This window comes from Archocentrus centrarchus, chromosome 13 (genome assembly GCF_007364275.1).
Source record: "Archocentrus centrarchus isolate MPI-CPG fArcCen1 chromosome 13, fArcCen1, whole genome shotgun sequence".
Lineage (NCBI taxonomy): Eukaryota > Metazoa > Chordata > Actinopteri > Cichliformes > Cichlidae > Archocentrus > Archocentrus centrarchus.
This window is the reverse complement of record NC_044358.1, coordinates 14477730-14491722: the sequence shown is the minus strand read 5'-3', so window position 1 is coordinate 14491722 and position 13993 is coordinate 14477730. Positions and strand designations below refer to the sequence as shown.

Genomic DNA, 13993 nt, shown 5'->3' with positions numbered 1-13993 from the left:
CATGCCTCTCAGGAACTCCTGCTCTGGGTCTGTGCAGCCCTCCCCGAAGACGGCCACCACCACCACCCCGAGGATCGGCCTCGGCCACCAGAGGGTCATCCCTGGATTCCTGCAACAGGCTCACCCAGCACAAGACCGCTTTCACCTCCGGGTGGAAGCTGCATGTCCTACAGTCAGTGTTCCTTCAGTGTGACTAAACTTCCTGAATGATCCAAATTCAACTTTGGTGCAAGTTTCATCCTTTCAGAACGTTTCAGCTTCACTTAGAAAAACACAGGAACCTAAAACTGACATTTGCATATTTGACTTCTCAGTGACAAAATACTCGCTGCTGCACACGCTGAGTTTCTCAATTTGTTCCGACACTCATTTTTTTCCTGTTTCCATCCTTCCTGCTGTCTTTATCCACTGCTGTGTCATTAAAGGCTCACTACACCAGACTAGAAACGGTTATGTTTCTTAGAGTGATGCTGGTGCACCCCCGACTGTAGCTTTGGGGCATTTTTCAGTTTTTGGTAGATGATGATGACGAAGAGGCTCCTTCACCCAACATAAATTCATTGGAGAGTGAATTAATGGTTATTTTTATTACCGATGAAGCCCCAGATTAGAGAACTTATTGCAGCCATGAGTTAAGATCACAGAACTCTGCAGAACTTGCAGAACCCATTTCACAGTCTCCAGGTCCAGATTCTGTGATTGATTGATTGATTATTGATCCCACAATGGGGAAATTACATTCATTATCTTAATGCATATTTAATCATCAGAAAGCTTTCAGATGAATTTGTTTCAATCTGATGTCATTTTCAGGCTGAAGCTTAAACTGTATTTTCAGCATTTTTCAGTCTTCATTATTCTGGTAACTTTATTTATTAAGGATCAGTTCAAAGTCCTGAAAGGATTCAGATTAAATCACTGCAGACTCCGTTCAGCTGGAATAACAATGCACTGATTAAGCCCCAAATCTTATCTTTAAACTGTGTCTGATGCTGCGTGTTTAATACTTATTAACTTGATCTAGGGAAGAGACTCCTGCGGTGACCTTTAGCCCACCTGCTCGGCCAGGTGAGCTCTAGCAGCAGCTCATAAATGCTCGTTTAAAAGACATGCATTAATGTTATTTCCTTAAAAGACAGAGGGTGGAGAGAGCGGGACTGTCATGTCTCATGACCCAGATGTTCAAAGTTTATTGATAAACTCCTTCATGTGGTGACTTTATGAAATGTGCACTAGTGTGTGAGATTTCCCAGGACCTGCGAGTCTCATGAAGGAACAACGTCCTTTAATTCATCATTTTGGTGCCAATTTATCATAAACTGTAGTTGCGTTTCACTTCTATTATTTAATCATTAAATTGTATGATAACTAATAACAGGCAACTTGACACCCATCAGGGTTTAATAGTAATTGAACATTTTTTATGGAGGACTGTCAATAGGCAGAACATGTACTTGAACTATACATGTAGGATTTTCTGTCCTAATGTTGCCACAGGCGTGTTTGGAACAGTGTATTTACTTGCAGCAGAGCATCTACTGTGAATTTATGCATGCTTTTAAGTGCTGCATACAGATATGTGCAGTGAACATGTGTCTGCTGAAGGCGACGTGCTGAGCTGAGATCATGAACTGTGTGCATTCACCGATTACAGGACAGCATACTGAACACTGACGGCTGCAGTAAAAGCAGCTTCTCTTTCCTGATTGAAGCAGATCCTAAATGATGCCAGTGATACACAAACTGAGCTGGCTCTAAGTTTGAATGGGTGGGAAGTGTCTTTCTGCTCTTTTTACTTCTGCATTTCTCTCCGGTCGACACACAATGAATATTGACTGTGTGAAATAATAGCTTGCAAAGCACAAAATCTGGGCTATTCAAATATTTCTCCTCTGCAGTTGCAGACTCACGGGCTCCACTAAATCCTGCTCCCAATCATTTAACTTCCTTTTCCTCTTCCTGCTCTGCCCGTGCGTCCTCACTGCTTCGACCCTTCCTCGTCCGTGGAGTTTTGAGACCTGGCGGTTTCCCCCCCCCTCAGGACGTTGCGTCGTGTGCCGCTCTGTACCTTCTACCTTTAGTGCTGCGCTTCTCTGCAATGGAATTAATAATTCACAGGCGTTTCCTCTGCCATTTTTCTTGCTGACGAATTGGAGGTAGAAAGAAAGTTTCCAACTGGCCACAGCACAATAAATATTTAAGTATTTCCTTTGGAACTTCTCCAATTGGGAGCTCCTTATGTACACTGTCAAGCACGTGCTTTGCTGCCATTTCTCTCTTTCCCGTCTTACTCTCATTCCTCATCTATCCATCCATCCCTCCCATCTCATCTGCTGCACCATCTGTGCAGCTGTAATAAGCAGAGCTCCTCGTGTGTTCTCTTTCACTCCCTTGATTTCCATTCCCTCCTGATTCTGGCTCCCCCCACCCCCCCAGGCATGGCCCCCCTGCTTGGCTGTTTGACTGACTTGTTTGCATCCCACGTTGGAGCTGCCATGCCGTCGAACCCACTGTGAGCTCAGCCCGTGTCGTCGCGCAGCCCAAGTTAGCACAACACTGCTTTCATCTCTGGGTGGAAGCAGAACTGTGATGACCTCACACCCTCAACATGTGCAAAATGCACGATCACTCGCAACTCCATCAAAACAACACCGTCTCCCTCTCAGAGCGAAGAGGGTGCAGTCCAAATCGAACAATTCAAGTCCTCAGCAGCAGCAGAGTATTGATCTGAGCCAGTAATCATACTGACACCTCACTCAGCTGGTGATGGAAAAAAGGGCCCGATGGAAAAAGACTCTCTATGCTTATGGAGTGTGGGATTAGGGGTTTTATTATTTTACCATGTAAAGTTCCCAGTAAGGACACTTTGCTACACTGCAGATACCACGAGGCTTTTGTGGGCTCCATATTGATCGCGTGCCTCCCAGAATCAAAGGGCATAGCTGAGTAAACAAGGCAAAGAGCTCTGCTACCTCACAGTGGCACGCTGGGACAAAGGTCCTGAGTGTTTTGGACGAGGCAGGGGGGGGCATCACATGGAAAAGAAATGCATTTATCCCGCTGACGTGTGGAAGCTAAAAAGAAGCAGAGCTTCAAGTTTGTTGAATCCTTCCAGGAATTTATCAAAAATGTGTTTGTGCACAACCAAAATTTCCAAATTCAGAAGATTGATGCAGGATGATATTTTAGCATTTCCTCCTTAAACGTGTGGAGCTCAGTTCCTGTTCGCCCATCGCCTCAGCTGCATCTGGATCAGCCTGCAGTGACAGATGTGGAGCTGTTTGCTTGCTGAGTAACTTCTAACCACACCCACACAATACCCAACAGATAGCTGAACATTTGAGTGTTTTATATAAATAAGTTGTTGCACATTTAGTTCTGAATATTTAACCGACACTCTGAAACTAACTTTTCGTGGCCTTTAACTTCAGATGCTGCAGTTGTAGATGCAGCCAAAGGGATGTAGATGCTAAATGTGAGCAAACCAGAATAAATCCAAAGCTGCAGGAGAAAAAAAAATGAAATGAAAACACGCGTCAGAGCCTCACAATAAAGTTTATGGAATTCAGGAGGAAGGCCGACCTTTCACGTTTCTGAAAGCTTCCTCGATTTCTTGTTCAAGGTTGCAGATCAGCTGAGACATTAAACTCTCACTCCTCGAGCAGGAGAAATTCTATAGGAACGATTCCTCAGGAATTATTGATTATAAAACGTCCGATAGCGCTGGACAGTGCAGGATCAATATTACTAAGCTGTCCCTCCTCTATCGGTATAATGCCTCCACGTTAGCCAATCCTTCCAATTTCGAGGTCAAGGAGCCGACTTCATCTACAAACAGGTTCACGGCTAAGCTGGAGACAAAGCCAGTTTGTGGAGGCCGCAGCCATAATTAAAGAAATATTACACAGGCACGATCCCAAAATGAGCGACTGATCTGCGGGTCTTGATGGGGAGTCGGTGGCGGCCAAGGAATCACATCTGGCTCTTTGATTGGCCATCAGACGGCAGCCAGCCCCCCTCCCTGCACAGCTCCACTGTGGGTCTTCACAGATTGCAGGGATGTAAGTAGGTAGGGTGGGGATTATGCTGGCAGTGCTCAGAGTGGCACCATGAGGACTCAGTGCAGGCTGTGATGTGTGCTGTAGAGGCCGGTGAAAGCTGAGCCAGGAGGCAGTGCTGCAGCACAGGCTTCCATTCAAAGCCACAGACACATCTACTTCTATTGTCTGCCCCCCCACTGCCATTTGATAAGATTTCACACATTTCTGCATATCATCCTGCATCTTATTCCTATTATGGAAATCAGGAGCCGCCTCTGTGCCACCGGTACTATTAACATACCCAAGGCCAGAGGTGCACACAGCAGAGAAGATTAATGGGATTACACGTGGAATTTTAACAGATCCTGAATTCCACCACGTCGCTCTGAGTGCATCTTCAGGTGAAAACGTCACAAAAATCAGACCGATTCAAAAATGTGAACTTTTTAAACCAGTTAGTCTGCAGCGGCGTTTGTCACTGGACCTCTGCTGACCTTCGTCACCGCCGCTTCACATCTCAGGCTCCGCCCATCGAATGCTCTTAAAATAATGACCTGAGGTACTTAAACACAAACACGCTGCGCTGTCACCTCTCTGCCGCTTAACCGCCGGACGGCTTCTTTCACACTTTGCGGCTCGATCTCATTAACCGTGCACGACCCATCTGTGCTAAAACAGCACGACGATGTGGGAGCGATCAAATCGAGCAGGTTCTACTCGAGTTACTGCTGTCAGCGAGCGCTGGAAACACAATGACTGCCGCCCGCTGCTTAAACAGCTCCCAACACGGCACAATACACACGGCTGCCGCTGTATGGGTGTCTCAGTTATGCACAAGAGTTTAAAGACCTGCCAGCTATATGCCTTGTAGATTGAGACCCACAATAGGACATTACTACAGTGTGATCTTTGGGGTTGCACGGGCTGCTGCACCTATTGGCCTTCTGCCTTTTTAAATTGCAGTCAATCTGTTGTGTTCAGTCGTGCTAAAGAGGGATGCAGTGAAATCCCTGCGTAGGCCTCACATCTTCACAGCAGAGGACGACTCCATTCCTTCTTTAAAAAGGCAAATTTCTCATTACTTTTTTGACAACCATTTGAATATCTATATAGACTTAATTTCATGCTTGACCAGGATGTCACCACAGATGCAGGCAGTCCTGGCAAAAACAGAGCGGCTTCCTTGGTGCAAAAAAATGTTGATTTTTCTTTGTTTCCCCTGAAATTATTCAGTTTCTTTTAGTCATATTCAGCAGTTTATGATGCCTTCACACACTTTAAGACTTTTTCTAATATTGCACAAATTTAATCTAAACCCACAATGTCAAACTAAATGATTTTAATGCTTTAACTGTAGCAGTTCATTCAGAAAGGAGAAAACAGTTACATTCTTTCAGATTGTCATATAAAGAAACAAGATACTGTTGGTTTTTCTGCAGCGATGCTTAATTAGCTCTATAATAATATCTCATTGTTAGCGGCTGATTCTGCTGCTCCCATGATGGCTTTAAATATCATTTACACACTGAGAACAATTCACATCCACTTCTTCCTGTTCTGACGTCTCTCTTCGTTCCAAACACTTTGCAGCGTTCACACGTTTACTGCGCATATTTTTAAAAGGGGCAAAGGTCATTCTAACATTCAGTTATGCTTCTGACGCACAGCTGGAAAATTAATTCCCCCACACTTTATTAAAATTATAGAAGTTCTAGTCCTCAGACTGTAACATTGTTTTTCCCCCCTTGTTTAATAATTTGATATATTAAAAATGTCATCTAACATTCATTGAAAAATGAATTAAAGCAGCTTTATGGCTTAAAAATATTTAATGCAGTCAGACCACATCTGATTTCTCACATGGACTCATTTCCATTCCAACTTGAGTTTGCATGCAGATAAAGGGGCTCCGTGGGAGCTGAGCTGCAGCACGGCAATAAAGTTTATAAGTGAATTTATAAGTGAATTAGGTGAAAAGCTGTTTGTAATGTCAGTTCAATATTTAGGACGAGTTAATGTTGTAATCTGAGCAGCAGCCTGCATCGCTGGAGAGAGGCCAGGCATGCCTAAATGATCTGTGCCTTCTGATAACACCATGCAGCACTTCCAACTAAAATATTCATCAGTGTAATCCTTAGTTACAATAAATTCTGCCCTCTTCCCTCTACAAGTTATCAGGATCATAGAAGATGCAGCGTGAACGCTGAAGTCTTAATTCTGTCAGTCTGTGTTTGTTTAAAGTCGGTCAGCTGCAGGTGTGAAAGCAGGACCAATCAAATCCAACCTTCACTCAGGCGCCGACACCTCCGACTCGCTGAAGCATGATGCTAACTACGACCAGCGGCAGCAGGAGGCCAGAACAGACACATCTCCCTCCTGAGGTCAGAGTCGCCCCATATTGGTGCAGAAGCTGCAGCGCCACGCCGTTGGTCCAACCGAAGCCCAGCTGCAGACAGCAGAGCAGAGCTTTAGATTCTCACTAAAGCAGCAAAAGACAAGAAATGCAACAGCTGCTTTTCTCAACAATTTTCTGTCCAAACAATGTTACAAAGACCAGAGGAGGAGCGAGAGCGCGTGCACGGGAGCATGCAAATGTGTTCAAGTTAAAGAGGAGGAAAGAGGAATTTCCAGGGCTTTGCATGAAATTAGAAAGACTTGTGTGACTGTAAGCACATTAGTTTTACACTGTCAACACATGAAAGCAAATACCTGAACTTCATATTCTCCTCCAGCTCCAGGTTTCCCATCTCCGTTCACATCGTACTGTCAGGAGGAAGAAAATTGCACATTCTGAGCCAGCCGTGTTATCACGCTGCAGCATGAGCGCCGAAGTGCTGAAGCCTTCAAAAACTCACCTTTTCAAACATGGCTTCATACTTAATGTATGCCAGCCAGTTTGTCTTGATCCAGCGCTGGGCCAAATCGAAGGAGAGTTTTTTAGCATCTTCTGAAGGAAGCCTGGATAAACCTGGAAGTACAACAGGATTTTAAAACAGTCAGAACGGCTTAAAGCACAAACAGTTGTGTTGTTTCACCTTTATGTTGCACACCGATTTAAACAATGGCTACATTCATATGAGCACTAATATTTTGGAAGTAAACATATTCAATTAGGCCTCACCTCTGAATGAGCCTTTTCTCATGTGGGATCCTAGTTTTAGAAGCATTCTTTGAGCATCTGTGTGTGCTAATAGGCATCTCAGCTGGGAAATCTTTTACTAGCAATAAGGAAAAAGTAATATTTTATTCATCTAAACTGTCACTTTTAAACTGCTGGCCTTCTTTGGTTATTCAGAGCTTCGTTTAATACAGTGAAGCAAATCAATAGTAACGCCAACAATTAAGGGGAGCAGACAAACCGAGGAAATGTTTATGATGCAGCAGCAGAGCCGTCTCTACCGGTCCCATCAGCCACCTGATTTCAGTGCTGCTGAGCGTGCATTTCACTTGATGAAGAGCGAGCTGAGGGCAAACAGACCCCTGCAGCAAGAAGGTAGTTGCTATGCCAGCTGATGAGAGCATCATCAGGGGAGATTCAGATTGTGTGTGTGTGTGTGTGTGTGTGCGCAGCAACTCATTAACACTCGAATATAACCAAACTTAGTAAACAGAGCTGAAGTCCTCAGTGCACAAGTGTTAAACTGCATACGGCCATTATTACTTCTGTTACCAGTTCATTTGTTCTCGAGGAGGTTAGACCAGGAACGCCGCTGCACAATAACTCATCACAAAAAGATAAATAAATCACCTCCATTTTTTCCTCCCAGTCTAAGTAATACTAGTAACATTATGACAGTGTTCTGGAAAAAAATAGGTGTAATTTTAACAACAGATGTCAGTTTTCCCATATTCAGCCTTTCCAAAGTAACATTCAAAGATCCGGGTCAGGACGGCTCGGCTAAACCGCCTGACTTCGGTGCTGCGTGGAAGGTTATTGGTTATGTCTTTAAGGAGGAGGTAAAACTGATGACGGCTCAGACCTCTGAATGTAACAGCACAGATAACCACTCCAATGATTTTTGGTTCAAAAATATAACATATTTACTGCGGTTTGCACGCTTCACACGGTCCAGATCCTCTGGGTCTGATTGGACCGTTTGGAGGGGACACCTCTGCCAGGTGCTCAACAATTTGGTTATATTTGAGTGTTAATGAGTTACTGCGCGCGCGCGCGCACGCACACACACACACACACACACACACACACACACACACACACACACACACACACACACACACACACACACACAATCTGAATCTTTGAGCTGGCAGTGGTGCAGTGGGCAGGTGCTCACCTTGCAACCAGTTTGAGTCTTCGTCTGAGCGCATGCTGCCATTGTGTCCCTGGGCAAGACACTTAACCCACATTGCCTAAGTGTGAATGTTGTGTGTTTGGTGGTGGTCAGAGGGGCCGCGACGCCTCTGTCAGACTGCCCCAGGGCAGCTGTGGCTACATTAGTAGCTTACCACAACCAGGTGTGATTGAGGTGTGAATGAATATTGCATGAAATTGTAAGGCATCTTTGGGTGTCTAGAAAAGTGCTATATAAGACTAATGCATTATTATAATTTGCTGAAAACTGCCTAAATCTGTCGAGGACGCTATGATCCAGAGCTCCAGATAAGCTGCTGAGCAGACCTCCTGATGAGGTTTCCTCGGCTAAAGATAATCAATAATCAGTCCTGGAAATGTACCATTGAAATACACTGCAGACAGTGTTTAGCACTTTTCATTTTTAGAAATAATTGCACTGACAATAGAACAGCACGCTCTTTTAAGAGCTGAATCATCACTGTGGCAGATGACGTTCACGGTGCCTACCGTCAATGAGCATGTGCTGCAGAGGGGGCCATGCATTAGGGTAGTCCCACTGCTGCCCAGACTCTCTCAGTTATGTTGGAACTCCGTTGGGGAACTGCAGAGCTCCACTTCCCTGTGCAGGTATCAAAAATAAGGAGCACGCATGGATGGAAGCTGTGTAGTGCGTTTGTGCCATCTGCTGGTGCAGCTGAGCATCAGTTCTAAAAGGATTTTACATCTACTGGAAGCTGGATCTGAACAGAGACCATGGCTAAAAATCAAAGTGCTTCTCTCCCTCAGCGACCGTCGAGAAGCTCTCGAGCAAAATATTTAACGGCCATGAGAAGAGAGGAGCAGACATGTTGGGCAGCTGGCTGAGATTTGTAAGAATCTCCATCTCAGTCATCCATGCTCATTAACATTAGCAGGATAAATTCAAATACTTCAAAACCTGCTAACAGTATGTGAACAGATACTAATTTGAGGCAAATATGTATCTTTTCTGATTTAGATGGACCATTTGAACAAACATCCACCGACCTTCAGATACTGCACCGCCTTCTCAGCCTGAGGTGGCTCAGAGTAACACTGTGCCCAAACAGGTGCCAGGTTGGAGGGGTAGAAATCAAAGTTTTTGGAGTGCGTTACCAGGTTGTAGTCAAACCAGGCTCCCCTCTCAGCATCCCAAAGCACAGACTCTATCGCCTCCAGTCTCCGTGCCGCAGCCTGTTGGTACACTGCAGCTGAGTCACTATCACCTGTCAGGAAGGAGCACATCACCGTTATGTAACGGCAGTTAGGAGTGAAAAAAAAAAAAAAAACATGCACAGACCCAAGTTAGTTTGGAGGTCAAAGTCTCACCGAGTACCCGATGAAATGATGCAAGGGTTTTCTCGTTGCGGCACAGCAAAGCGTTGAGGTCAGCGGGCAGGATCTGACTGGTGCGGGTGTCTCTGAGGGTGCCGTTGTTGTGGTCGTCATCATCTACATACCAGCGGGAACTAAAGTCCCAACCAGACTCTGCACCCGCTTTCAGATCCATCCACAGCTGCTCTTTCTTGCCTCGGGGGGAAAAAACAAAAACAAAAAACACTAGTAGAGCCACAACAAATCACCATCTAAGCTGTGGTACTTATTCATGCATCCTTTAATGGAAGGCCAGTAAATATGCAGCCGTGCGTTTGTTTTCTAATACAAGCCTTCACACTCATCAAAATACAAGAAAATGATGCGTTTCCTTGAAACTTTGATTCAAAAACAAACAGCCTGTTTGCTATAAATTGCTAATCCTACTCAGTCATATGTGTAAAGACAGGAGCAGCAAATATAGGTCAGAGTAACGAGGAACATCAAACTAACCACCTCCTGTTACCAGTTCTAATTCACTTTTTTATAAAAACACATTTATATAAGTAATTGTGTGTACTTGTGAGTAATTTCAAACTGAATTTCTGTCATTACTGTGCCCCTCCCCCTCTGCAGTACCTTCACGGCCCCCTGATGGGCCGCAGCCCACACTTTGGAATCCACTGATTTATAGATTTTAAAAAAACAGTTTCAGAGGAGGAGATCATTTAAATAGTCTTAAATAAAAAAGTGGCTCCAGTATTTCCCTGCAAACAGGTTCTCTTTAAAGTGTGGTAAAGCTGTTCAGTGAGCGGGCTTTAACATTAAATATTCATTCGTATTATTCTGAGGTACTTTCAGAGGAAATATGTTTTGCACAGATGATCCTTGAGTCTATGGGAATACAGTATTATCCATTTTCCCTCTTTCAGCTGGAATAAAGTGACCACAGTAGTGCCATCTCTCAGACACTAAGAGGCCATTACCGTCAGTGAGCCCCTCGGCTAATTCCACATCATCTGTGTACGACTCGGGCCTACAAGGACAGACACGTTAGTGTGAGGACATGCACTGCAGCAACACTACCCAAATATCTCACTGTCATTAATACCACAGACTTATTTTAGACCTACCGAGGCAAGCCCACCTCCACATAATACCGGTTCAGTACGTGTTCCTTCCCTTTTGCTTCCAGAGCCACAGAACGGTTCTGCATCCAGAACCGGTACTCCACCTCCAGGACTGGCAAAGCCGCTCTAAACCGAGTGATGGAGACATCAGGAGGAACTTTTTAAAATCACTTCTCACGGAGCTCAAAACGCTTAAACACAAAACTTAAGGTGTCACAATTTAATTAAGGATGGTAGGAACAACAGAAGGCTGGAGGTGCTGATGTTTAATATGCTGAAAGAGGCAGAAGGCAGCTGAAGAACGATAATGTGTCTGGCAGGACGTCAGCTGGGGCTAAATATCACCTGAGGAACTCTTTATCCTTGGTTGCTTGATAGTAGCTCTCCACCATTAGAGTGAGGAATGGAGGCTGACTGCGCCTTTCATAGTAAATCCGCCCACCGTTTGGAACAAAGCCATATCTGTGAGAGGGTGAGGAGGAGGAGAAATCCTTTATTCCACAAATCTTGAATATCCCCCCGAGAGCTCCATTTCCAAAGAGCACAACTTGGACTGCTAAATGACTCATTAAAATGAGCATGGTGCACCTCCTGCAGGTGGACCTTTGTTTTTTTAAGTGCTCTGAATGATGAAACAAGTTTTAAGGCTCACCTGTTGACAAGGTAGAGGAGGTTTTGAATCATTCCACGGGCTGTATCTGTCATCTCTGACAGCAGGAGCCCGTTGATGACCCAGTAGGAGTCCCTGTTGGACACACACAGAGACTCACATCACTTTCTGCACATGGCACGTAGGTGGGCTATCAGCATAGACCCCTGCCTGGGACTGGCTGTGATCTCCGCTCTCTCTGACCTTGTGATCTTCTACCACAGCTGCCACACGGCTCGCTGAAAGGCTTCATTGTTCACTCACCAATAGTAGAGCTCCCTGAAGCGCCCCCCTGGCACAACAACAGGATGTGGGGTGTAGATCTGAGAGTAGAGCTCTGGGTGATCTTTAACACCAGAACGGATCTGGATGAGAAATCATAATTTAAAATGTTTGAAGGAGACACGGGATGAGGATGCAACAGAAAAACTAAATCTGAGTATTTCCTAAAACCTCCCAAAAAACTGAAAAAAATCAGGAAAAAGTTTAAAGTGTGTGAAAGGGGTGATCAGATGGTGTGTCAATCATCACCTTTCTGCCCAGAGACTTCCACAGACCGTGGATCTCCTCTGCCCACGCACGTAGTTTATCGTCCACTATCCCAGCGAGGAAGTGAGGCCTGAAAAAAAGTCAGTAACGTCACGTTAATGCAGCAGAGTCAGCAGGACGGCACAAACCGAGGAGCAGACCAATCAGCTGGAGCTCACTTCTCACGCCAGTCTGGAGGAGACCATGACTCAAACTCAGTCCCCGGTTCATCAAAGCTCACGTTGAGGAACTCGTACAGTTGGGCAGGCGGGACGGTCGTATTAGGAAATTTGCTGGAAAGGTTGCGAAAGGCCGACAAAACGTCACCTGCAGGGAGAGAGAGGGGAAGGCAGCGGAGGCGAGAAAACGGCAGGAGCCTCGAGAAAGAGTTCATGTACAGGCAGACTTACCAGGAGCTGACCTCAGCTTCATGTCAACAAAATGTTTATCATCATCAAACAGTTTAGCTTCCTGGACCTGGTGCAGGATGGGCCCAGTGCAGTATATGTCACTGAAATAAGTCATCATATTAGTGCAATACACTCAGTTCATGTTAAAGTCCAGCATAGAAGCAGTAATCAATATAAGAACATTTTAAGGTGAAACAGGCCAGCAGCTGCGTTCAGTTCTTTTACCAAAAAATAAAAATACTGTAACGTTGTAAACACACTTCCACAGTCGGCGATGTTCACAACAAAGGTCGTCTTTATTAGCAGAAAAACGGCTGCTGTAGGCCACAGCCACGCCAACCACAACTACAACAACGGAACAGCAACACACACACACAGGCAAGCTCTCGGTCTTTTCTCTCTCTCCATGCTGCCTTCACGAACCTCCCGAACAGTCCGAAATCCCACAACATCAACACGCTCTCTAACTAAGAGAATCGCTACAATACAAACCAGGAAGTTGCCAAATGACTGCAATGATATCGCCGCCCAGATGAAGACAGAACGAACCACCAAACATGAAAATGACCGCAATCATTGCAGCAATCTGACACATTTTTGAAGAACTTTAATCAAATATTCAATGAAAAGATGGTCTAAAAAGGTGCCTGTGGTTAGTTTTCTGATCAGGACATGAGTAATGCATTTTCATATTAAAGGGGAAACAAACAGTCCAACACACAAAGTTTAAGCAACACTTAAAGTCTCGTACCTGTCACACGGAGGAGGAACTGCACCCTGCACACTGGCAAAAAGGGCCAAAAACAAGGAGCAAAACACCTCCAACTTCCACATGTTGAGCTGTGAGGTAAGACTGCAACACAACCGCCTCCGGGTCAAAGTCTGTAACATAAGACTCGAACAGCTGCTGCACTCTGACCCCTAGCTTTGGAAGAGCGTCTCCCAGCTTATTAAATAAAAACACGTGAGACACGATAAATTTCAGTGAGCTTTATTGAACACAACTTTTAATCCAATCCAGTAATATTCATGACATCTCGCATCACTGAAAAATCTGCCAATTAAATCTGAAAAAGAAAATTTCACTTAAATTTGGAGACTAATGAAAGGCGTACTCCATTGAACACTTCATTTTGAAAAGAAAAAAAGGGCAACTTTTTCCAAACCTTTTTGTACCCATTTCCTAAACTTTGGATCTTTACATATCCTGTTTCTGAAGAACCCACAGGCCCCTCCCACAGACTTTTACTGATGCATCCGTTCTGAAAGAAATCCTAAAAAGGACTCCTCTCAGTCTCCTGACGGTCGATAGATGGGACGGCCTAATTGGACACAAAAGCTGTGTCATCATGAATGTGTCAACAATCAAGAGGACGAACGTATGCATCAGGGCAGCAGGTGCACCAATTCACCCTCCTCACAAATTTAAAACGACCTTAAAGAATGAGACAATTTTACCAATTAGACGCCCAATCTGGGGCAAGATGCTCTTGTCTCAGTCATTAAGGTTCTCCATGACAGCCACCGACAGTAAAACCACCTCCATCAGAAGGCAGCCAGACGCTGGACCTCAAAGGTCGGCGAGTTCA

The 13993-nt window shown here is 44.8% G+C and overlaps 1 protein-coding gene across 2 annotated transcripts; it reads right to left on the bottom strand.

The window, feature by feature from the left end:
* Positions 1 to 5364: 5364 nt before the first annotated feature.
* Positions 5365 to 13304, bottom strand: treh (trehalase (brush-border membrane glycoprotein)). 2 transcript variants are annotated; one of them, XM_030743595.1, is made up of 16 exons: positions 13156 to 13304; positions 12405 to 12505; positions 12174 to 12321; positions 11998 to 12085; positions 11731 to 11831; positions 11470 to 11562; positions 11163 to 11279; positions 10821 to 10943; positions 10674 to 10723; positions 9703 to 9903; positions 9382 to 9599; positions 8863 to 8974; positions 7162 to 7258; positions 6896 to 7008; positions 6750 to 6803; positions 5365 to 6486 (listed from the first exon to the last, which is right to left on the bottom strand). In XM_030743595.1, the coding sequence occupies exons 1-12, from the start codon at positions 13293 to 13295 to the stop codon at positions 8933 to 8935; spliced, it is 1422 nt and encodes a 473-aa protein (XP_030599455.1). In that variant the 5' UTR covers positions 13296 to 13304; the 3' UTR covers positions 5365 to 6486; positions 6750 to 6803; positions 6896 to 7008; positions 7162 to 7258; positions 8863 to 8932. The 2 variants fall into 2 exon arrangements, with proteins under 2 accessions (XP_030599455.1, XP_030599454.1); XM_030743594.1 differs by lacking the exon at positions 7162 to 7258.
* Between the last annotated feature and the right edge of the window lie 689 nt (positions 13305 to 13993).

Bases quoted from the DNA above. Each gene is read 5' to 3' on its own strand.
- treh (XM_030743595.1), bottom strand. From the start codon at position 13,295: ATGTTACAGACTTTGACCCGGAGGCGGTTGTGTTGCAGTCTTACCTCA. The intron at 12,322-12,404 runs GTAAGTCTGCCT...CTCTCCCTGCAG, and splicing joins GAAGCTGAGGTCAGCTCCTG to GTGACGTTTTGTCGGCCTTT. The intron at 11,280-11,469 runs GTGAGCCTTAAA...ACCCTCTCACAG, and splicing joins CTCCTCTACCTTGTCAACAG to ATATGGCTTTGTTCCAAACG.